This window comes from Sardina pilchardus, chromosome 23 (assembly GCF_963854185.1).
Source record: "Sardina pilchardus chromosome 23, fSarPil1.1, whole genome shotgun sequence".
Taxonomy (NCBI): domain Eukaryota; kingdom Metazoa; phylum Chordata; class Actinopteri; order Clupeiformes; family Clupeidae; genus Sardina; species Sardina pilchardus.
The window spans coordinates 22,380,330-22,402,825 of NC_085016.1; the positions used below are offsets into that span (position 1 = coordinate 22,380,330).

The 22,496-nt window shown below is 47.5% G+C and overlaps 2 protein-coding genes across 2 annotated transcripts in view; both read left to right on the forward strand.

Moving 5' to 3' along the window:
- Window positions 1–11,109, forward strand: part of pibf1 (progesterone immunomodulatory binding factor 1) — a 40,095-nt gene extending 28,986 nt beyond the window's left edge. The window contains exons 14-17 of the mRNA XM_062527341.1: window positions 2,964–3,094; window positions 4,331–4,415; window positions 9,894–10,082; window positions 10,680–11,109. Coding sequence (XP_062383325.1) covers window positions 2,964–3,094; window positions 4,331–4,415; window positions 9,894–10,082; window positions 10,680–10,733 — 459 coding nt within the window. The 3' untranslated portion in view covers window positions 10,734–11,109. The remainder of the gene's footprint in view (window positions 1–2,963; window positions 3,095–4,330; window positions 4,416–9,893; window positions 10,083–10,679) is intronic.
- Window positions 11,110–12,255: 1,146 nt separating this feature from the next.
- klf5a (Kruppel like factor 5a) lies at window positions 12,256–22,233 on the forward strand. Its single transcript, XM_062528177.1, has 4 exons — window positions 12,256–12,548; window positions 13,939–14,887; window positions 16,323–16,382; window positions 19,462–22,233. Exons 1-4 carry the CDS (start codon window positions 12,378–12,380, stop codon window positions 19,638–19,640), a joined length of 1,359 nt encoding a protein of 452 aa, XP_062384161.1. The 5' UTR covers window positions 12,256–12,377; the 3' UTR covers window positions 19,641–22,233.
- Window positions 22,234–22,496: the final 263 nt, after the last annotated feature.

Sequence of the window (22,496 nt, forward strand, 5' to 3'; positions counted from 1 at the left end):
TCCCCCCTTCTCTCTCTCTCTCTCTCTGCTCTCTCTTTCTTTCTCTCTCTCTCTCTCTCTCTCTCTCTGAGTCTGTTCTCTCCCTCTCTCTCTCTGACGCTGTTCTCTCTCTCTCTCTCTCTTTCTTCTCTCTCTGACTCTGTTCTCTCTCTCCCCCCCTCTCCACACTCTACACCTGAGGCAGGTACACGGTTTACTGCGAAGAGAAGGAACAATAGAGGAGGTTGGGGAGGGGGGAGGGGAGCGGGGGGGGGGGGGGGGGGTGGGTGGGGGGGTCAGTGTCACTTTGAGTAAGAAAAATGATGATTATCCTTAATTTTGGGCTTACGTAAGAGAGGTGCCCGTGTTGGGGCACGCGTGCGGTGAAACGTTTAGTTCTTGGCTCACGCTGGTTTCAGGGCGGAGGGGGCAGATTTAATTACTGCTTTTAAACAACTCGCTTAGGGTGACTCTGTGGGAAGCACCATGCACCATGCATGCAAGTAAACACACACACACACACACACACACACACACACACACACACACACACACTCTTAGGCTGACACGCATAGGTGTTAGCCATAACATCTTTTCTCTTTGAGCTCCTCAAAAGGAGGCATTAAAAAGGAAGACGATGTGCAATTGACTGGAGCTGTCATGCTCGACGCGCTCTCTAAAGCCCTGTTTCGCCCGCCTGTCGTCGTCGCAGCCGCCGCGGCGATGTGTTGTGTTTTTGGACCGCCGTCGCTTTTGCTATTTCTGGTCGGCGGCTCGCTCACGTTTTGCTACACGCGCGTCGTCGCCAACACCCTCTCGTGTTTCACACACCACCTCCCCAGCGGGGAGTCCGTCGGCACGGCAATCAGAGGGTCACCCAGGTGCCCACGTCGACCAATCAGAGGACTCATTAGGCCAGGTGAATGAGTGTTCAACGATGGTGGGCCACGCCAAAAGTAAACAGTCTTTTCAGGTGTGTGACGGTGATTGATTGGCACCTGGGCCGTCTTTTGTAATTCAGGGGCCAAAATAAGCGTGTTTTTTTTTCCCCCTCTCTCTCGTTTTCTTTCTTTGCCGTTCAGGTGGAATTCCAACAGATTGCTCACACTTACCTACCACCCACACAGTTGCTTTCTCTCTCTCTCTCTCTCTCTCTCTCTCTCTCTCTCTCTCTCTCCCTCTCTCCCTCTCTCTGTCTGTTTCTGGTCTCTGTCATTCTTACTCATTCTTTCACTCCCTCTCTCTTCCTCTTTATTTCTCTCTCTCTCTTAGTCATTCCTTTGCTCTCTCTCTCTATGTCTCCGCCCTTCTTACTCACATTGTCTCTTTATCTCTCTTTCTCTCTCTCTCCCTCTCTCTCTTAGTCAGTAATTTGCTCTCTCTCTCTCTCATTCTCTCTCTCTCATTCTCTCTCTCTCTCTCTCTCTTGTTGCCTCAGGGTCTTTGTGTCTTCCTAGTCTTGCCCCGTCTGAGGGCCTGTCTGCCGGCTCCTCGCCGGGCCTGCGTTTCCCAAATCCATAGTTGCTGACTAGTTAGCAACTTCGTTGGTTGCAATAAGATGCTAACAGGTTCGCAGCTGTGGTTTTGGGAAATGCACCACAGTGGTTAAGGAGCTGCTAGCAAGCAGACGCCCGAAAGTTGTTCAATTCCCGGCTTCCACCCATTGTGGCCTTGAGCAAGGCACTTAACCCCAAGTTGCTCCGGGGACAATGTAATGACAAAAGTAATCCATTGTAATATAGTTGACATGTGTAAGTCACTTTGAACCAAAAAAAGTGTTTGCTAAATGTAATGTAATATAAAAAATGTACAGTATGCAGTAATTTTGCACCTCGTCGAACCAACCAACGCCCCTTGATGCCTGTGCCTCTATCATTCTCTCTCTCTCTCTCTCTCTCTCTCTCTCTCTGTCATTCCTTTGCTCTCTCTCTCCTTCCTTCTCACCTATTCTTCCACTGCCTCTGGATTCGTGTCGTCCTAACCCTGTTAGCAGCGTAGCTGGTTGGCAATGGGGAAACTTAGTTAGCAACTATGGTTTTGGGAAACGCGCTCCATTGCAGGAATTTCACACCTGGCCGAACCAACCAACGCCCCTTGATGCCGCCCTCTGGCACCAGGGGAATGTGCCATGGAGGCGGATGGAGTGGGCACCACTCACGCAGATAAAGAGAGGGGGAAAAAAAAGCAATACGTCGCCCTAACTGCCGATAAGAGTCTCTGGTTAACTGCCACTCTCGGAGGGCCATAATGGGGCAATAAAGCCATTGATTGGACAGGGTTATAACTGCTGCCCGTCTGCCAGCCAGTGGGGTAGATAAGGCGTGTGTGTGTGTGTGTGTGTGTGCGTGTGTGTGTGTGTGTGTGTGTGTGTGTGTGTGTGTGTGTGCGTTGACTCACCACCGGGCCGGGTCCCTACAGCGGCCTGCAGAGTTTAATGGGCGCTTATCAGGACACTGGAGCAGCGGGATGAGACTTAGCGTCTAGGAGTGTTATCTAGGAGATCCTCACGTCTGGGACACACACACATACACACACACACCACTTCTCTCTCTCTTTCTCTCTCTCTTTCTCTTTCTCTTTCTCTCTCTCTCTCACTCATTCACAAACAGACACACACACCACTTCTCTCTCTCTTTCTCTTTCTCTCTCTCACTCATACACAAACACAAACACACACACCACCTCTCTCTCTCTCTCTCTCTCACTCGTACACAAACACAAACACACACACCACTTCTCTCTCTCGCTCTCTCACTCATTCTCACACACACACACACACACACACACACACACACACTCACACACACACACACACCAGCCAGAGTGCTCACACATACACACACACACACACACACACACACACACACACACACACACACACACACACAATTTTCCCAAAATTGGGTTGAGCTTTCACAAAAGCTGCTGGAGCTGCTCAAAAAGTTATTTGTCCAATCAGTGAAGGCGTTGACTTCCTGTTTCAGCTGGAGGCAGCCAATCAGCTCCTGGAGCAGGCCCAGCAGCCCTACAGCTACCTGATCGAGACGGTCAAGCAGAGAGACGGACAGATCCAGCAGCTCAAGGAGCGCATCAGCACACTGGAGGAGGAGTCAAGGTGAACAGACACACACACACACAGACACACACACACACACACACACACACGTACACAGTACACTCTTATATCAGAAACTCAAGGAGTGCATCAGCACACTGGAGGAGGAGTCAAGGTGAAGTGTTAGGAGTGTTATTTAGGAGATCCTCACGTCTGGGACACACACACACACACACATACACACAGACCACTTCTCTCTCTCTTTCTCTTTCTCTCTCTCTCACTCATTCACACACACACACACACACACACACACACACACACACACATACACACACAGTACACACAGTATACTGTACACAGTACACTCTTATATCAGAAACTCAAGGAGCGCATCAGAGTCCAGGTGAACATACTCACACACACAGTATACAGTACAAAGAGCACATCAGTTCACTGAGTTTAGGTAAACACACACACACACACATACAGTATGAGTGTCTCAGTTTTCTTTTTTCAAGGAAGACAGTATGCAAAGTTACTACAGGTTTTCTCTTGTAGAGGTCTGTTTCTTTGTTTCTGTGTGTGTGTCTCAGAGTCACTACAGGTTTTCTTTTGAAGAGGTGGGGGGCTGTGTGTGTGTGAGAGAGAGAGAGAGAGAGAGAGAGAGAGAGAGAGAGAGAGAGAGAGAGAGAGAGAGAGAGAGAGAGAGAGAGAGAGAGAGAGAGAGAGAGAGAGAGAGAGAGAGAGAGAGAGAGAGAGAGAGAGAGAGAGACCCCTGGGCTAGGACTATTATCACACCCTGTACCCCATGTGCAGATGCTAAAATGAGCTTCTTTCCCACTCTTCAAAGCACACCTTTGTGCGTAGGTGTGTGTTTGTGTGAGCGTCTCTCCCACAAAACTCACCCTTGGGCCGGGTCTTGACAGAACAGGTACCAGGGTTTTTTTTTTCAGTCGCTTCAGCATCAGCTAAATTCATACATTTTAAGTGTGTATGTATATGACCGAAAAAATATTAGTTTTTGAAATCTATCAGTTTGTGGTCTTGGCTGCTGCTTCAGGGCAGAAGCGAGATGCATCCCAGTGAAGTGGTGATTCAGTGCTGTTTACAGTAAATCCCCAACACACACACACACACACACACACACACACACACACACACACACACACACACACACACACACACACACACACACAATAACACAGAAATAACACATTTTGTCTTCACCTCGTGTGTATGTTGTGCTTGGGGTTTGTTGCTGTTCGCTGACACTTGTGTGTTTCTGCTGCCTAGTGCGCTGAAGAAGGAGAAGACCAATCTGCTGCAGGTGAAGAACAACATGGCCGCTGACCTGGAGCGGCTCCTCAATCATCGAGAGGTGAGACCACATGGCAAGGCCTCTCTGCTTGCGATTCCAGCACCCCCCCTGCAGCCTGTTTGACCAGAAGTGCATTAAGATTATATGTGTATTGGTGTGTGTATATTGGTGTTTGTTGGTGTGTATAGGTGTTTGTTGTTGTGTTTGTTGGTGTTTGTTGGTGTGTGTATTGGTGTTTGTTGGTGTGTATTGGTGTTTGTTAGTGTGTATTGGTGTGTGTATTGGTGTTTGTTGGTGTGTACGTGTTGGTGTTTATTGGTGTGTGTATTGGTGTTTGTTGGTGTGTATTGGAGTGTGTATTGGTGCACATACACACACACACAGCCTAATCTCAACTGTCAACACCTCTATGGCCACAGCTGTAAAACTGACACAACAGCCGAGAAAAAAACCCCAAAACAATTCCAGACTTTGGAGCTGGACTAGATACCGCCACTCTCCGCTCCTCACACACACTCTGACACTCTCCACTCCACACACACATACATACTGCAGCTCCCCACGACACACACACACACACACACACACACACACACACACACACACACTACAACTCTCCGCTCCACACACACACACTGCTCCTCCTCTCTCCACACACACTGCATCTCCTCTTTCCTCATACACACTGCATCTCTTTACTCACACACACACGCACACACACACAGACACAGACACACACACACAGACACACACACGCACACACACACACACACACACACTGCAACTCTTCTCTCCTCTGTGACTGCAGCTTCAATCTCGCCCCAACAGTCAAGAGTGATACACACACACACACACACACACACACACACACACACACACACACACACACACACACACAGCTGTAGGACAGGCATAGGACTCAACAGACGAAAATGTTAGATACTGTATGTGTGTACCGTTATGTGTTGAGGGGACGGATGTGCCTGCCCATTGGGATGGGAAAGTACAGTAACTTCCCTCACCAGTCCCTGTGTGTTTGTGTGTGTGTGTGTGTGTGTGTGTGAGCGTTACCTCTGGCAGACCTGAGCGCTACGTACCTCAGGCAGACATGCGGGATACGTGTGTGTGTGTGTGTGTGTGTGAGCGTTACCTCTGGCAGACCTGAGTGCTACCTCAGGTAGACATGCGGGATACATGAGAGCAGGTGTGTGTGTGTGTGTGTGTGTGTGTGTGTGTGTGAGAGAGAGAGAGAGAGAGAGAGAGGGACATAAGAGAGCGTCTCCTGCTCGCAAGTGCTCCTGTCGTCTGTCATCATCTGCCATCATTATTCAGGATTTGCCGCTGCCATTACATGAAGACGAGCAAGGCTAAGGAATGCTCACATACACACACACACACACACACACACACACACACACACACACACACACACACACACACACACATACATCATTCACTAAGGTGCTTACTCAGTAACTATTCTGTACCCCTCTGGGATGCTCTTGACTTTTTCATATCGTGTTGCCAGTTGGTTATCCTAATTACTTGTGAAACATTCCTCCTTTTGTTTTCTTTATCATTACACAACTTTTCCAGAATTTTGCTACCTTCATTTTTTTTTTTTTTTTTTAAATAAAAACATGTTGCTGGTATCAGATTCAAAATGAACATATATTTTCCATCCATTTTTCAAATTGGTCATGTTCAACATTGTACATGTTGTCTGTGTCCCTTTTGCAACTACATACGAGTTTAAGAGATTTTCAAATTATTACATTCTGTTTTTTATTCACATTTTAGACACAACGTCCCAACTTTTTCTGATTTGGGGTTGTAGCACTCGCTAGAGGTACTGTGCTAGTTACAACATCGTAATTTTTCTCATTCCATTAAGGATAACTGCACCTGACTTGATGAACCTCAGCAGTGTAGACAAAGCTTTGATGGTGTGGAAAGTATGTGCCACAACCACTTTCAAAAGACACAAATACGGGAACCTGTAGAGAGGGAGTGGCTAAAAACAATTAAGCCTCATTACGAAGTGAGTGACAGGAAGTGAGTGGGAGAGAGAGATCCTGGGTCCCCATGGGCAGGTCAAATCCACTGATCTATAAAGAATACCTGGATAGACTATCTCATTGTCAACAATGAAGCCAATGGAACTGTGCTCTATCCAGGTATTCTTTATAGATCAGTGGTCAAATCTAGTCCCTTTTATAACAGGAGTTTACCCAAAGTGCTTTACATTGCAAGAAGTCAGGTTTGGGCAGGACAATTGATAAAAGGGGCCCAATGATACACAGGCCTTGCCTAAAACAATGCATGAAATAAGTAGAAAGAAAACAATGTTATAAGAGTAGAATTAGCAAGAAGTACAACTTCAATCAAAGGCTCAAATCAATAGATAGATAAAACAAATAAAATATAAATATGATATGAAGCAAAATTCCTCAGCCAATTGGGATTTGGCAGCATGATGACGAGAAATGAAAAGGAAAACGATGAAAAGAAAATGCCGTTCACCTTTGCCTCGGTCAACTCTGCTAGTACATTGTGCGTGTGTGTGTGTGTGAGTAAGGGCTCCTCTTCTTCCTCTACTTTTTTGTTTGGGTGACTCTGAGGGGTGTGTCTGTGTCTTCCTCTCCAACCTGTCGTGCAAACCCTCCGTCACAGTCTGGGGATCCTGTTTGTACTACTCACAGCATCTTCCTTTCAACTGTGTGTGTGTGTGGTTTTATTTGTATTCATTAACATTTGCTTGTGTACTTAGATGTGTATATAGATGTGTATGTGTGTGTGTGTGTGTCTGTGTGTGTGTGTGTGTGTGTGTGTGTGTGTGTGTGTTTGTGTGTCTTTGCTTGCGTTGCTTTATTTGTGTACTTGCGCACTCTTATGCATATTTGCATGAATTTATATGTATGTGTGTGTGTGTGTGTGTGTGTGTTTGTGTGTGTATGTGTGTGTGTTTAAGTGACTGTATGTAGTGTGTGTGTGTGTGTGTGTGTGTGTGTGTGTGGGCTCTTTCATCTCGAGATGATTGGACTCTCTCTCACTCACACACACACACACACACACACACACACACACACACACACACACCTTGAGGGACCTGTCTCGTGTCGTTTTTCTGGATGAGCGCTGGTATTCTGGTTTACACTGGATGAGCGCTGGTATTCTGGTTTACACTGGAAGAGCGCTGCTCCTCTGCTTTATTCTGAATGAGCGTCGGTTGACCACCTGGACTGGTCCGTCCAGTTTTCCCGGACCGCCGGCCGTCTTTCCCACGCTCTCTAGAAACTTCTGTGAGTCATTCTGCACACGGGATAACTCACGTGGGTGAGAGGTGTTCTTTTGACTTAACACACTAAAGGATGGTTTAATTAGCTGTTATAAGGAAAAGGTTACCAGGCAGAGTGACATTCACAAGCACCCACGCTAATTTCGTGCACACACACACACACACACACACACACACACACACACACACACACTAGTTTGACTCGTCTTTACACACCAATCTCTCCCTTTACCCAGCCTGGATGGTGGCATTGCTGTCAGACATTTGTGAAATCTCGGAGCTATTTTCAACCAAGCATTCCCTGGCATTCGCTTGGCACCATCTTTGCCGACTTCACAACTTCCATGTTGGCATGTTGGCACAAAGAGCGCAATCCTCGCAGGCAGCTGCTCGCTCTCCGAGCGCCTGCGCATGCCAGGCCCCAGTGATAAATAGAAATATTAAATGACCCAGGCACTTGTCATCTATATTCAACCACCAGTCACAAACACACACACACACACACACACACACACACACACACACGCACACACACACGGGTGTAAAGATCAGGATGTACTGGGGGGTATGTGTTCAGATTTCCTCGTAACTCTACCACTTAGTTGTATGTACATTAGATGACGGACGTGGACCCCCAGCAGTTCTGAGCATTGATTACTACTGCTACTACTACTACCACCACCACTACTACTACTGCTGCTCTCAATGGGATGTCCTTGCATGTGTGCGTAGCACTGACTCCATTTGTAGCCTACGTTTGGATTAACTGTACCCGCTGTCACAATGTGTCACCCGTGGTGACCATCCGTCAAGTGTCGCCAACTCCCTTGGCGACTGTTTGACAACACTGATTTCTCTTTACTATCGTTATGTGTACACTAAGTTGCGTAACGGTGGGAGTATCTTTTCTCTCTCTCTCTCTCTTTCCCGTGCTTCCTATTCTTGTGAAACGACTAGAATGTTAATGCGCTGAATCATATCCCGGTGACATATTACCAGATTTCTTTTCTTTCTTTTTTTTTTGTTGACACTCCTCTCTGGCACGACAGTCGCCCATAAAGGCATTCATTAGCCAACATGGCAGTTAATATGTAACGCCAATTTACGCCCTTGCCTTCCACCGGCAGACGGGCCCATCGGGTGACGGGTGGGCTCCCTGTCTCTGAGCCACCCAGAGAGTGAGAGAGAGAGAGAGAGAGAGAGAGAGGGAGAGAGAGAGAGAGAGAGAGAAAGGGAGAGAGATAGAGAAAAAGAGCAAGAGTGAGGGAGAGAGACACACACAGAAAGAGGGGGGAGAGGGAGAAAGAGAGAGAGGGGGAGAGATGGCGAAAGAGAGGGAGAGAGAGGGGGGAGAAGGAGAGCGAGAGAGGAGCAGAGGTCCGTGTTTACGCGGGTCTGAAGATAGCAGCCGAGTCAAGTGAAGGCTGAGAGCTATATCCACCCAGCGGAATGGCATCTCAAACAGCAGCACAGGAGGAGGGGGGGGGGGAGGTTCAGGCGGGGTGGGGGGGTTATTGGAATCCAAATACAGCCCCTGATATGGACATACACCTTTCACCCTGACGGACTCGGTTCATGTCTCTCCTGGATCTGTCGCCCATACGTGGCTTATCCAGGTGTGAGAGGAGAGGTGGCTTCACAGGTGTGGCGGGCGAGCTGTATCGCAGGTCCCACAGACAGGTGCACGGGCGGTGTGGTTATAGTGACTAGAACAGCAACAACCTCAAGTTCATAGGGGCACGTGCAGTTCACATATCCTTGCAAGTGTTGCCTCATGTCCCCTTCCACACCTGTGTGTGTGTGTGTGTGTGTGTGTGTGTGTGTGTGTGTGTGTGTGTGTGTGTAGATTTGTGTGTGTGTGTAGATTTCTGCATGTGTCTGTTTCTGTGTGTGTGTGTGCAGTTCCAGAGAAAGTTACACCTACACCTGAAGCTGAAAGAAGGTGCCAATCAGGGCAGCATATAGTCCCTCACACAAAACACACACAGTCCCACACACACAATCCCACACAAAACAACACAAAAGCCGTACTGAAGGCCCTCAAAACATGATGGTTTGCAACACCAAGTATTGTGTGTGTGTGTGTGTGTGTGTGTGTGTGTAAGCTCCAGATGCTGCATGTCTGTCCTGCTGAAGCAGGTGGTTCTCTTTGCGTTCGTGTGTGTGTGTGTGTGTGTGTATGTGTGTGCACGTGTGTGCACGTGTGTGATCTCCAGATGTGCTGTGTGTGTGTCCTGCAGGAGCTGTCCGTGATGAAGCAGGTGCTGCTCAGTATGCGCTCTCAACAGCAGGGTGACTTCCTGGCCCCTCCTGACCCTGGGGTCGTCGCCGCGGCAACTGGGGGCGCCACGCTACAGCCCCGCCGCATCAGCCCCGGACCTGGACGGGGGGATGACCCCACTGACCTTCGACCCAAACCGACTGTGTTTGTGAGTACAGCACTATGTGTCCGACTCACACAACGCTACTGTACACATACACACACACACACACACACACACACACACACAGTCGCACACACACTCACGCAACGCTACTGTACACACACACACAGTCACACACACATACACACACAACGCTACTGTCCACACACACACACGAATCACCACTGTCCACACACACAACGCCATGGTCCACTCCATACACACACACACACACACACACACACAAAACGCCATTTCTGGCACGCCATTGGAAGCATGCATGCCTACAGGCCACTTCCACTGACCATCCCACTGTAGGCCGTTTTAACTGCACAAACAAACATGTGCGTTCCCAAGGCATTCTGAGGAGCACAGAAAACAACATGGAGCTAATGGTAATTTAGGGACAAACAAAAACAACATGACAAAAAGAGCATTACACTAAAGTCCAATTCATTTTAATTTCAAAGTATCTGCGTTGGGTTTTGAACATTTTAGGAACAGATTGAAAGGCTGTGTACACTGGAGACTGATGAACTCTGCCTTTGACCTCAGGTTAACATCATGTGAACGTCCCCTCCCTCCTCCTTTTTTTCCCTTTAGACCAATAAAGGAGTTCCAGAACGGTACAGAAAAGCCAAGAGTCAGACTAAATGACCAATGTCTTCCTGACCAGCGACATTAAGACCAGCGACCCTTTGACCAACGACCCTGGCCATGGCACAGGGCTTTCTCCTATGATTCACAGACGATTTACAAGAGACTTTTAAGAGCCATGAAATTGCTATGTGTGTGTGTGTGTGTGTGTGTGTGTGTGTGTGTCTGTTTTACACTGATTTGTCACTGCTAAGTCGAGTTTGTCTGACTCATTTTGGTTGGTGCTTTTCGTTTTTATACTGTGTGAAATTGTACAAATGTTTTGATAAAATGTGAACAGATTTTGTTTTTCTTTTTACAGAAAATTACATACTTTGTATTTATTTGTGAAAGAATTTGCTTCATGGATGCAAGTAAAGTGTTATTTTAGACTGTATTTGTTTGTTTGTTTGTGTTAATCAAATATGGTTTCATGTTCTCCATTTGTTTGTGCACTTTAAAAACCAGCCGTCTTTGCCCCAACCCACAACCCTTGACTTGACTTGACTTCACCGCTAGCGTTAATGTCACACAGAACTGTCTCTGCCTAATATTGATACTTTGCAAGGGACATACAGGTATGCAGACGAAATCCGAGCCAGTTTACTCCGTCACTGAGAATCCTCCTCGCTTTGGCATTGTCGGGCATCCAAGATCAGAGATGGCAGCGGCATAGAACAGGACCCTTTGATTTGTTAGGCTAGCACGTTGGTGTTTAAAAATAGCCGCAGTCACGCATACCTTAATCATTTTAGAGTTATGCTCTTATCGGTGTCATCTTAATGTTACTCACGCTGCGTGCCTCAAATACGTTCCATCAAGTCCCAAGCTTTGCCGAATCGCCCTTCACGTAGATCACCTATCGATTAAAGATGTTTGTAATTTGATCTGTGGTGTCATTTGTCAGTAGAATGTCGTTATGATTAGACGGTAGTTAATCAATAGTGTGTTATAGGAGAACAGATATCTTCGCTATGAAAGTGCAACAGCCTAATCTGCTACTAATGAAAAAATAGTCTAACCTAATACAGTAGTTTAAATGATAGGTGCAATGAATAGCCGGTCTTATACATTTGTTTTCCTGTCTATTTGGTTGTTTGAGCCAAAGAAAATATGTCCGAAATTACACTGCCTGTTAATGTTTGTCAATGTGTAATTGTGATATGATCTGTTAGTATAAGATAAGCTATTAGCCTAAATAAAACAATCTCTTGATAAGATAAATATTTATGTTCAGCTTTGCGGGTGGCTCAATTTGTTCAATTTGTGAATGGGCACAAAAGGTCATATAGCCTAATGTTGATCGCACTTCTGATTGTAGGATTGAATTCGGAACTCAGGCCGGACATAGGCTAGGGTTTTTTTTTTTTTTTTTAACCTTCTGTTGTCTAGCTGTCTCTTTACGATGTTACTGTTACAGTTTCCCAGCGCTGTAGGTGTAGCGCTCTCTCTCTCTCTCTAGAGCGGCTGCCCCGCCCTTAATCAAGCGAAGCCTACAAATCTTTGTGGAGCAGCGAGGACGGGAGGACAGACGGGACATCCACTCAAGCGAGAACACCTCCTCCGTCCACGCCGTCATTCCATGCACCCCTCGTACGTCCCTTCTGTCGTACCGTGTTCTCAGCTTATTTTCGCGGCCGGTAGGTCCGGAGGTACAGGGCGTTTATGGCCGCCACGCTTCTAACGATGAGCGCTGGGCTTGCTCCAGGACCAGATGAGTTTTACACTCTCCTAAAACCATCGCTGTCGGACGCTTTCCCAGACGATTCATCTCTGTTCGCCTTTGATGGCAAGAATAATGACACGGATAGGACTATATCGGGCGATTACTCTCAGGTAAATTACACTGAAAGCTTTTTATTATTCACTCAAGTGTGTGTAGCTTTTTGGTCTGAATGTTAATGAATGTGCTTTTGGGAACGGAGCTTAATCATAGTCACACGGCGTGACTCTTCTCCATTGAGGTTTTACCGCTGTCGTTCACTATTGATGGAATCCTGGGTGTGGGTTTTCCCCGTTCACATTGCCTGTGTGTGTGTGTGTGTGTGTGTGTGCACGGGTGCTGGGAGGCTCGGGGCGGAGGGCTCGCCGAGATATCAGACGGAGCAATTGCTTGCAGTTGGTCTCTTGGCTACCATTCCGTCAACAACTGACTCCCCGTCGCCCACGCACGTTACTCGCCTCCCTGTCCGCACTGAAACTTCCCAGCAACGCTGAGTCCTAATCTGAAAACTTGTGAAAGAGATACAGGCTCAGGCAACAGCTGGAAGATCTAAATCCAGAAATAGCTCGGCGTAAGCACCCGTAGAGTTCTTCAGTAGCCTGGCATCCAGGGTGTTTTCCTCCCCTTGTGTGCGTAACTGCAACCCCACTAGCCCTCCACGTCTGGCATTTAGCCGTGTGTGTGTGTGTGTGTGGATATGGCATTCATGCTCTTATTTACCTTCGCTCTGTGCGGTTTCATGATAACGAGAAGAAATTTATTTGGAAAAGCTGAGCAGTCGGGAGCGCCGTTTCCACCTGTCAGCAGTGTCTGTTTTGAGTGTGTGGTATGAGTGCTGTTTTACAGGCGAAGGGGGAATGTGGCAGGAGCCTACTGAAGAGTACATGATAAATGTTTTACTGGTGACTTGCGCTATATAACGCAAACGGGCGGACCACCACGTCCACCACCGCCGCCGCTACCCACGTCCCATGAAACAATTCCGGGAAGACGGAAGGCTAGACGTTAAAGTGTCAGGCCCGTGTGCTGAGATTATTATTTTTTATTATTATTGTTTAGCTTTTTTTATCAGTTAAGGATTACGCATATTGTAGAAACCTCTGTCAGACTGTCACGTAGAAACGTCCTGTCAGTTTGCGGCAATTCCTTCGCCCAGAGGTCAGATTCTAAAAATGTCTCCTGAGCGCAGCTGTCATCTATTATAACATTTGTCGTTTTTGCGTCTTTATGCGTGCTGGTACACTGCGAGGCCTGTGGTTTCTCAACTCCATACCTCTGCTCTAAAATTACTCCAGGCATTTTTCCCAGGCGTGCACTCCCTGATACAGCGAGTGGAAGTAATCACTAACTTAGTGTTGTTATGTCAGGTTTGTTGGCCCACTTCATGCGGTTGAATCTGAAATGTAAGCCGCTACAGTAGTTCCATCAGGCCTACAGTACAGTGTGTGTGTGTGTGTGTGTGTGTGTCCGGCGTTCTAAACGTGTGCGCCTCTCCCTGTGCAGGCTAAGCTGGAGATGGATAAGTACCTGACCCCTGAGGCACACCCTCTGCAGGACGGCAGGAAGTCTCGCCGGGAGAGCGCGTCGACGGTCGACCAGTTTTTCGGCGACGACCAGGGCTCTCCCTACAGCATCAACATGAACGTGTACCTGCCTGACCTGGCGTACCTGCGCACCGGCCTGTGCCGGCCGTCCAACCGCCAGCACACCACCTTTGCCCAGGTGAAGATCGAGCCCAGTGCCAGCCCCGTGTTCGCCCAGCCCAACTGCCCGCCGGTGCCCCCTCCTCCGCCCGCCCTGCCGGACTTCACCAGCGTGTTCAGCGCGGCGACGGGCGGCAGCGGCGTAACGGGCAGCGGAGCCAACGCCCCGGTAGAGGCCCCGTCGGGCGGCGGCGGCGGCGGCGGCGTATACATCAAGCAGGAGATGCCATCGTTCGACCTGCCGCAGGACGGGCCGCTCTTCCAGCTGCTGACCTCCGACCTGGACCTGTCCATCCCGCACGGTCACCCGGGCGACCACTCGGCCCACGCCCACACCCACGCTCACTCCCACGCCCACATGCTTTCGCCCGCCTACGACCTCCACATGGGCTCCCAACAGACTGTGGCCAAGCCCTACTCCTGCATGGGCACAGGTGGCGCGGGCGGCTTCGCCGTGCCCTATGCCCAGCCCCTGTCGGGCGCGCTGGCACAGCCCAAAGCGCCCTACCTGCCCCCCTCGCCGCCCTGCTCGGAGCCTGGCAGCCCCGACCGCCACAAGGAGCTCCTCCACAACATGACGCCGCCACCCTCCTACGCCGCCACCATCGCCTCCAAGATGGCGTCCCACGGCCCCGCGGCTGGGCCCACTGCGCCCGCCCGTGCGTCCAGCCAGGGGATGCCCATCCGCTACAACCGCAGGAACAACCCCGACCTGGAGAAGAGGAGGATCCATCACTGCGACTTCCCAGGTGAGTGAACCGAACACGAACCAAACATGAACCAAACACGATCCCTAAACATCAACCCCAAACTTGAACCCTAAACATAAACCAAAGATTAACCAAACACGAACCAAACACAAACTAAACATGAACCCTAAACACAAATACCAATTAATTTATAGATAGATAAATTACATTATTCACCCCCAAAGAGTAGTTTACATTAGATTACATTATTCACCCCCAAAGAGTAGTATTTTCCCATTTAAAAAGCACTTCCAATGGCCACAGCGTATGAAAGTTGCTCTAGAAATAAATGTGCCTTGACTGCCTAACTGTCAAACTAACCACTCAGGGAGACAGTCAGACACAGAATTTCCTCTACCTACCATGACTTAGTGTGTTTGTTTATGTGAGTGAGATTGCTGAGCACGTGAGGCAAGACTGTAGACGCAGTAGTATCTGCCCTACCTGAATGTTCTTGCTCCAGCTGTGCTAGTGTTTCCTGGGGTCACCTTTGGCATATATCTCACACATCTGGCTAAAGAAGAGAACCTCCCCATCCCCCATGGGCCTGAATGTGTCGCACCATCACAGTGCTACTCGTGCTTGAACATAGAAGAGAGTATCACACGTTTGTGTGTGTGTCTACTGCTCATGTCCATACCATTCCTGTGTGTGTATGTGTGTATGTGTGTGTGTTTGTGTGTGTGTGTGTGTGTCTGTGTGCGTGCCTGTATGCTGGATCTTCTTGTCCTCTCTTTAGTGTTTGGCCTGTTTATGTTGCTTGGCATAATCACAAGATTGATCTACTATTGAATTATTTAGAGGTCGTTAAAGCCTTTTAACCAGAAGCTGACACCAGTGGGGTGGGGTGGTATTATGTGTGGTGTGTGTGTGTGTGAGTGTGTGTGTGTGTGTGTGTGTGTGTGTGTTGTGCTTGTGTGTGTGGGAGGCAAGGCAAAATTGGTATTGAATCCTGTTGCATCAAATTGACTGAGCAAAACGGATCCAAAGTGAGTGCCGTCTCTGACAGTGTACCTCTCCCCACCACCACCACACACACACACACACACACACACACACACACACACACACACACATACCCCCAGCACTAATAGTGCATTTACACTCCGTGTCTCTCATGTCGAAAATAACTGGCGGCACCATTAAGGCCCAATCACAATGGCACTTTACTGGATGCGAAGGCTCTATTAACGAGATGGCTCTGGGTTTTTACAGTGCAACGGGAAGGCCTTTATTCCCCAACCCGCCTCTTAGTTTCACTGGCGTCATACATCGCAAATAGACTGTGTGTGTGTGTGTGTGTGTGTGACTGTGTGTGTGTGTGTGTGTGTGTGTGTGTGTTTGTGTTTTTGGAAGCTTTGAAGGAGCACATTCTGTGACTTGAAACCTGACATGCTGTGTTAATAGCTGCGTGTGTGTGTGTGTTTCTCTGCAGGTTGTAAGAAGGTTTACACCAAGTCCTCACACCTGAAGGCCCACCTCCGGACACACACAGGTAAGACAAACACACACACACACACACACACACACACACACACACACACCCCTCCCTCTCTTGCTTCCCTTTATTTATGCGCCTATTTGCTTCTTTATTTATTTTTACGAGGCCTCGTTAAGGACGCCCCTCTTATTTTGGGCAGTGCGTGTGGTGTTGCTAGGTGGTGAGGTTCTCTTGGCATGCACCCTAGGTCTTCTCTCTCTCTCTCTCCCCCTCTCTCTCTCTCTCTCTCTCTCTCTCTCTCTCTCTCTCTCTCTCTCTCTCTCTCTCTCTCTCTCTCTCTCTCTCTCTATCGTCTCGTTGAGGAGGCACGGGGAGGAGTGGAGCAGGGATAACTTTCAACGAGACGAGACAGAGAGAGAAGGAGAGAGAGGGAGAGATCCTAGGTCTTCTCTCTCTCTTTCTCTCTCTCTCTCTCTCTCTCTCTCTCTCTCTCGTCGTCTGGTTGAAAGTTATCCCCGCTGCACTCCTCCCGTGCCTCCTCCCCAACACTAGATGTAAACTGACACATTGGACACAGTGTCCCGTCTTCGCTCTGCCATTAAATGATCATCGCGCATTAATGGGATTGGCTGATCTTTGGGGGGCACGTTCGAGCGCGTTCGAGGATATTCGTCTGCCCGTGTTTCGAGGCCTTCCCTCCTCATTACGAGCACGTTAAAAGCGATCGCAGATAAGGTTTGTGTAAACGAATCGCGCGGCCAGAGACCATCAGGCTTCTCGGAGTGCTGCGTGGAAATCAAGATCTGCACATTCCATACGGTCTCTCTGGCTTTGAAACAGCGACTGCGTCAGCGCAGAGCAGCAGTTAAGACTATTTTCATTTGTCTCTCCTCGAGTGTTGACCCTACGCAGTTTCGAAATGAGTCGTAAACTATCCAAGACTAGCTATAAAGGCAAATTCTTGTACAGAAAATTATCTGCCTGATAAGAGCCTTCAGGTTTGTCTGTGTGTGTGGGGGTGTGTGTGTGTGTGTGTGTGTGTGCGCGTGTGTGTCTCTGTTGTTGTTATCGTGAGTTTACAAAGATTCGCTTTCTCTGTGTGTTGTGTGACTCCAGGCATCAGACCTCAACACTTTTCCTTTATAGTCAGACACAGCTCAGCAATCTGGTATAGCAAGTAGAAAAGTATGTGTTGAGACACACACACAGGCACACACACACACACACACACACACACACACACACACACACACACACACACACACACACACACACATTTACATGCATTCTTTCACTATCTTTTTTTCTCCTTCCTTTTTGTCTTTCACTCATTAATCTTTCAGTTTGAGACATTCAACGACATTCTATCACTCACACACACACACACACACACACACACGTGACACACATACATAACGCACACATACTCTTTCGCTTGTTCACTCATCTCCTTAGAACACACACACACACACACACACACACACACAGGGACTGCTCTTAATGTGGCCTCTATTGATGCGTATAGGTCTCCATTCATGCGTGTGTGTGAGGCCCTGTGCTGTGTTGTCGCTGGTCATTGTGTGGTGTGTTTGCAGAGGTGGGGTCTCCCTCACTCGCCAGAACTCCTCACAATGGCTCCTGCACTCACCTGAGATAAGCATACCTCGGGCTCACAACTCCACAGCGAGAGCGTGTGTGTGTGTGTGTGTTTGTGTGTGTGTGATTCGGTGTAGTTATGTCCGGATGTCCTTGTGTTTCAGCATCCATTGAGAAATAGAATGGCAGCAGCATTTTGCAAACTCTTAGAAGTGTGTGTGTGTGTGTGTGTGTGTGTGTGTGTGTGCATGCATGTTCAGTATGTGTATGTGTGTGTGTTTTTGTGTGTGACTGTGTAAGCAAGGCCAGTTGTCCATGTATAGAGTCAGTCAAGTACTGTTGGAGCTTTGAGTTGTGTGCATGTGTGTGTGTGTGTGTGTGTGTGTGTGTGTGCCTGTGTGTGTGAATGCTTCTCTCTGTGGAAGGAGCCTTTATGCTCGGCAGCCTGAGCCTGTGCTCACATTTTAATCAATTACTGTGTTATGAGAGTGTCCTTAACAGCCCTATTCAAGGTAAACTGGTTTGGTGTGTGTGTGCATGTGAATGGCTGGTGCATGAGTAAGTCTCATGATTTGCATGGTGTCATATTAAGTTTAAAGGGAACAATGTGTCGTTTCTGCACGGGGAAGATTTCTCAAAGATCTTGTCTCCACCACTGTAGTAATTATCATCAACATGGTGAACGCCAGTCTCCATCTTAATTAACCCTACTCACTCACTCACACACTCACTCACTCATCCACTCTCTCTCTCTCACACACACACACACACACATGCCTTCTCATCATCCTCTTGTGTTCCCAGGGTTGTTTGTTCAGGGTTAAAATAACCCTGTGTTGTTGTGATGGTGATTGATGAGTGTGTGTGTGTGTGTGTGTGTGTGTGTGTGTGTGTGTGTGTGTGTTCAGGTAGATGGGGTAGTCTAGCTCTGGCGTTGATCCAAATGGCTCGCAACTCCTGCCGGTCTCGTTGTTCGCTCCTGCCTGCAGAACAGGGTCGGAGACATTTTTAGATGAAGCCGCTGGGAAAGACAAATACCGCACAATTGCCCACGAAATAATAACTCACCTCCACCCACCAACCTCCACCCTCCACCCTCCCTCTCCACCCTCTGTGGGGCTTTCATGTAGATCATTAGCTCTCTTAAACAGGAGCTTTTGTTCTTTTGATCGTCGGTAAACATAGTTCATAGCTTTTTTTTATTAACGTGATAGGCATCCATCCCCGACCCGACCTGTGTTTACTTCGGTTGCCGTGGAAGCGAGACATGGCAGGTCTCCGCCCACAGCTCTCGAGCGTCGTCTTTTGTTGTGTTTTTGTTTTGTTTTTGTTTCTCATGCGGAGGTGAGATGGCGAGATGGCATTCATTGTCTAGACAAAAATACTGTGAGATTTTGATCGTTTACTCGACCGTGATGAGCAGGGCAGTTTCTGTTTCTTGGGTTTCCTAACATTCCTGTCTGAAAATAAACTTGTTTTATCTCCCCCTTCTCTCTCTCTCTCTCCTCTCTTCTCTCTCTCTCTCTCTCTCCCTCAGGTGAGAAGCCGTACAGGTGCACGTGGGAAGGTTGCGACTGGCGGTTTGCGCGGTCGGACGAGCTCACCCGGCACTTCCGCAAACACACCGGGGCCAAGCCCTTCCAGTGCGGCGTGTGCAACCGGAGCTTCTCCCGATCCGACCATTTGGCTCTGCATATGAAGAGGCACCAGAACTAATATGCACGCATGAACACACACACACACACACACACACACACACACATACACACACACACACACAGACATACATAGACATACATATGCTTGATTCTGCACACGAGACTAGAACTCATAAACATACGCATACATACAGAATAGGAATGACAACACATGTACACACACACACACACACACACACTCATTCGTGGCACCCTTAGGGTGGGAGTTGGGTAGTGGTCCTCCCCGTAAAACGTTCATTCCTGAGGCTCCATCTTCTTGTGGAGACCCTCTTAGCCATACTGGAGACCTGAGGCACTGGCCCACTCCACCTGCTGGGAGTCCCAACTGTTTACACACACACACACACACACACACACACACACCGTCATGTGTTTCACGGATGGTAGTGATGATGAGCAAACACAAAAGTAAGGCAGATACACGTGTAAACACACACACACTTAGCCATAAGGATGAAGCGGACAACTAAGATAACATACATGCCTAAATACAAACAAACACACACACTAATGCCATCCTGTAATGTCAGTTTGGTATTTAAATTCAGTTCTCACACACACACACACACACACACACACACACGCACACACACACACACTCGTAAGGCACTGGCGTAGCACGAGTGTGTTGTCTACGATGTTCTCATTAGCGTAACCCACTTCAGGATTGTGTGAGGTGCTGTGGTGGACTGCCACCCGGCGCCAGACTCTTGCCCACAGTATTGCTCACCATGGTAACGGTCACCACTGGTCACCACTGGTCACCACTCTGTCTGTCCGTTCCTCAGTCACACTCGCTCTAGGTGCAAAAGAGAATGGGAACCTTTTGATTTTATTTACTTGCATTGTTTTTGTTTTTAGTTTTGTATTTTACTTTTATTTTTTCCCTTTTTTTGTGGACATTTTTACTTGAGTTCGTTTTTAACAGCACCCTGCCTAGACGTTACGGGGTGCTGATAAAAACGGACTTACAGTAAAGAGTTACTGTATCTTGAATCTTACATTCACTGACAACAACAACGTTATATATATATAAAAAAACTGGAGTAAGGAAATATTTTGAAGTTTTTGTTTTTGAAGAGAGTCTCTCTCCTGTTCGTGTGCATGTCATCTCCTCGAGTCTGCTTGGCTCAACGTGGGTTTTGGGGGGAGGGGGGGTGGGGGTGAATGATGCGACTGTAACCACAACAAGCTCCGTTTCTTACACACACTCACACTCTCTCTCTCCCCCCCACACACACACCCTCTCCTGTGAGTTATGGGCTAGGGGAAGCAGTGTTTTTTTGTTTCAGGCCGAAACGCTGGCAGAAACAGCGTCAAGGTTTTTAAGTTCATTGAACACTAAGCTAACTTGAGAGCACTGTCACTGACACACACACACACACACACACACACACACACACACCAAGCTAACTTAAGAGCACTATCACTGACAACTTGCACTTGCACTTGAAAACACTGAACCGGAGAGCTGGTATTCAAGTTTATTTTCATCTTTTTATTTTCTTTCTTTTCTTTTGAACTTCACTGGAATAATCACGGTTCATTCATTCATGTATCCATTCATTCATTCATTCATTCACCCATTCATTCTCTAATTTGATCTTTTCATTGGTACTGGACTTATGAATTTGATTTAAATGCCCATGTAAGAGCCTCTCGTTTAAACTGAAGTACTTAGGAAGTTGAGTCAGAAGTTGATGCACTGCTACCGAAAAACATCGACGCGCTGAATAATTCAGGAGTGAGATGAGGGCGAGAGTGAGCGGGCACAGTGTGTGTGTGTGTGTGTGTGTGTGTGTGTGTGTGTGTGTATCTGCGTGTGTGTGTGTGTGTGTGGTCCTTCTCCTCTCCTGAAGCAGCTCTTGTGAATGTAGAGATTGAGAGCACCAGTGGTCAGCAGTCACCAGTTTGATAATGATGATGATGACGACGACGCCTTTTTTTCTAGAGCAGCTTTCATGTTGATTTATGTCCACTCTGGAATTTTCTGGAATAATGCCTTTAAAAAAAAAAGACAGAAAAAGAGTAGCTTTCGTGTTAAGTGCCTTCTGAGTTTCTACCCAATTCTTTTTATTTTATTTTTTTATTTTATTTTATTTTTTAAATGCTTTTCTATTCTCGGCCCGCAGTCACTGGTAATCACTTGTAATCACCCGTTTTCATGAAAAAGTGCTTCAAACCAATCATTCATCTATACTTGTAAATCCAATTTTTTTTATTTATTGTGTAGCTTTATTGGAGAGGAATTCGATAAATCAACCATTTTCTGTACCTAAGAAGCCTTAATGTAAATAGTCTAATACTTCCTGTAAATATTGTTTGATTGTTTTTGTGTTTTGTCCATGTTGCTCCATTTCCCATTTAAACAAAAGGGTGTTGGATATGAAATACCCTGCACCATACTGTGTGACTATTTTTTGATGTTTATTTGAATAATTTTATTTCATTTTTTTTTACATTGTACTTAATCTTATTTTGTAGATTCCCTGATGCGATTTGCTAAAAAAAAAAAAAAAATGTCTCTGAGACGAAAGTTGTTGTTGTTGGCAACTAAATGAAATGCAAAACTATTAAAAATCAACTTGGTACTTTTCACCTCCTGGTCCACAGTCTTTTTTACTTTTCACACTACTTTAACACATCCTAGATATCTCTCTCTCTCTCTCTCTCTCTCTCTCTCTCTCTCTCTCTCTCTCTCTCTCTCTCTCTCTCTCTCTCTCTCTCTCTCTCTCTCTCTCTCTCTCTCTCTCACACACACACACACACACACTCACACTCGCACTCACACACACACACACACACACTCACTCTCTCTGTCCTGTCCATCATCGTGGGCAGCCGTGGTGTACTG

What these genes read in the sequence shown, in the direction of transcription:
- klf5a (XM_062528177.1), top strand. Translation starts at nt 12,378, where the DNA reads ATGGCCGCCACGCTTCTAACGATGAGCGCTGGGCTTGCTCCAGGACCA. An exon ending in TATCGGGCGATTACTCTCAG is followed by an intron (nt 12,549 to 13,938) that starts GTAAATTACACT and finishes CTCCCTGTGCAG; the next exon opens with GCTAAGCTGGAGATGGATAA. An exon ending in CCATCACTGCGACTTCCCAG is followed by an intron (nt 14,888 to 16,322) that starts GTGAGTGAACCG and finishes GTTTCTCTGCAG; the next exon opens with GTTGTAAGAAGGTTTACACC.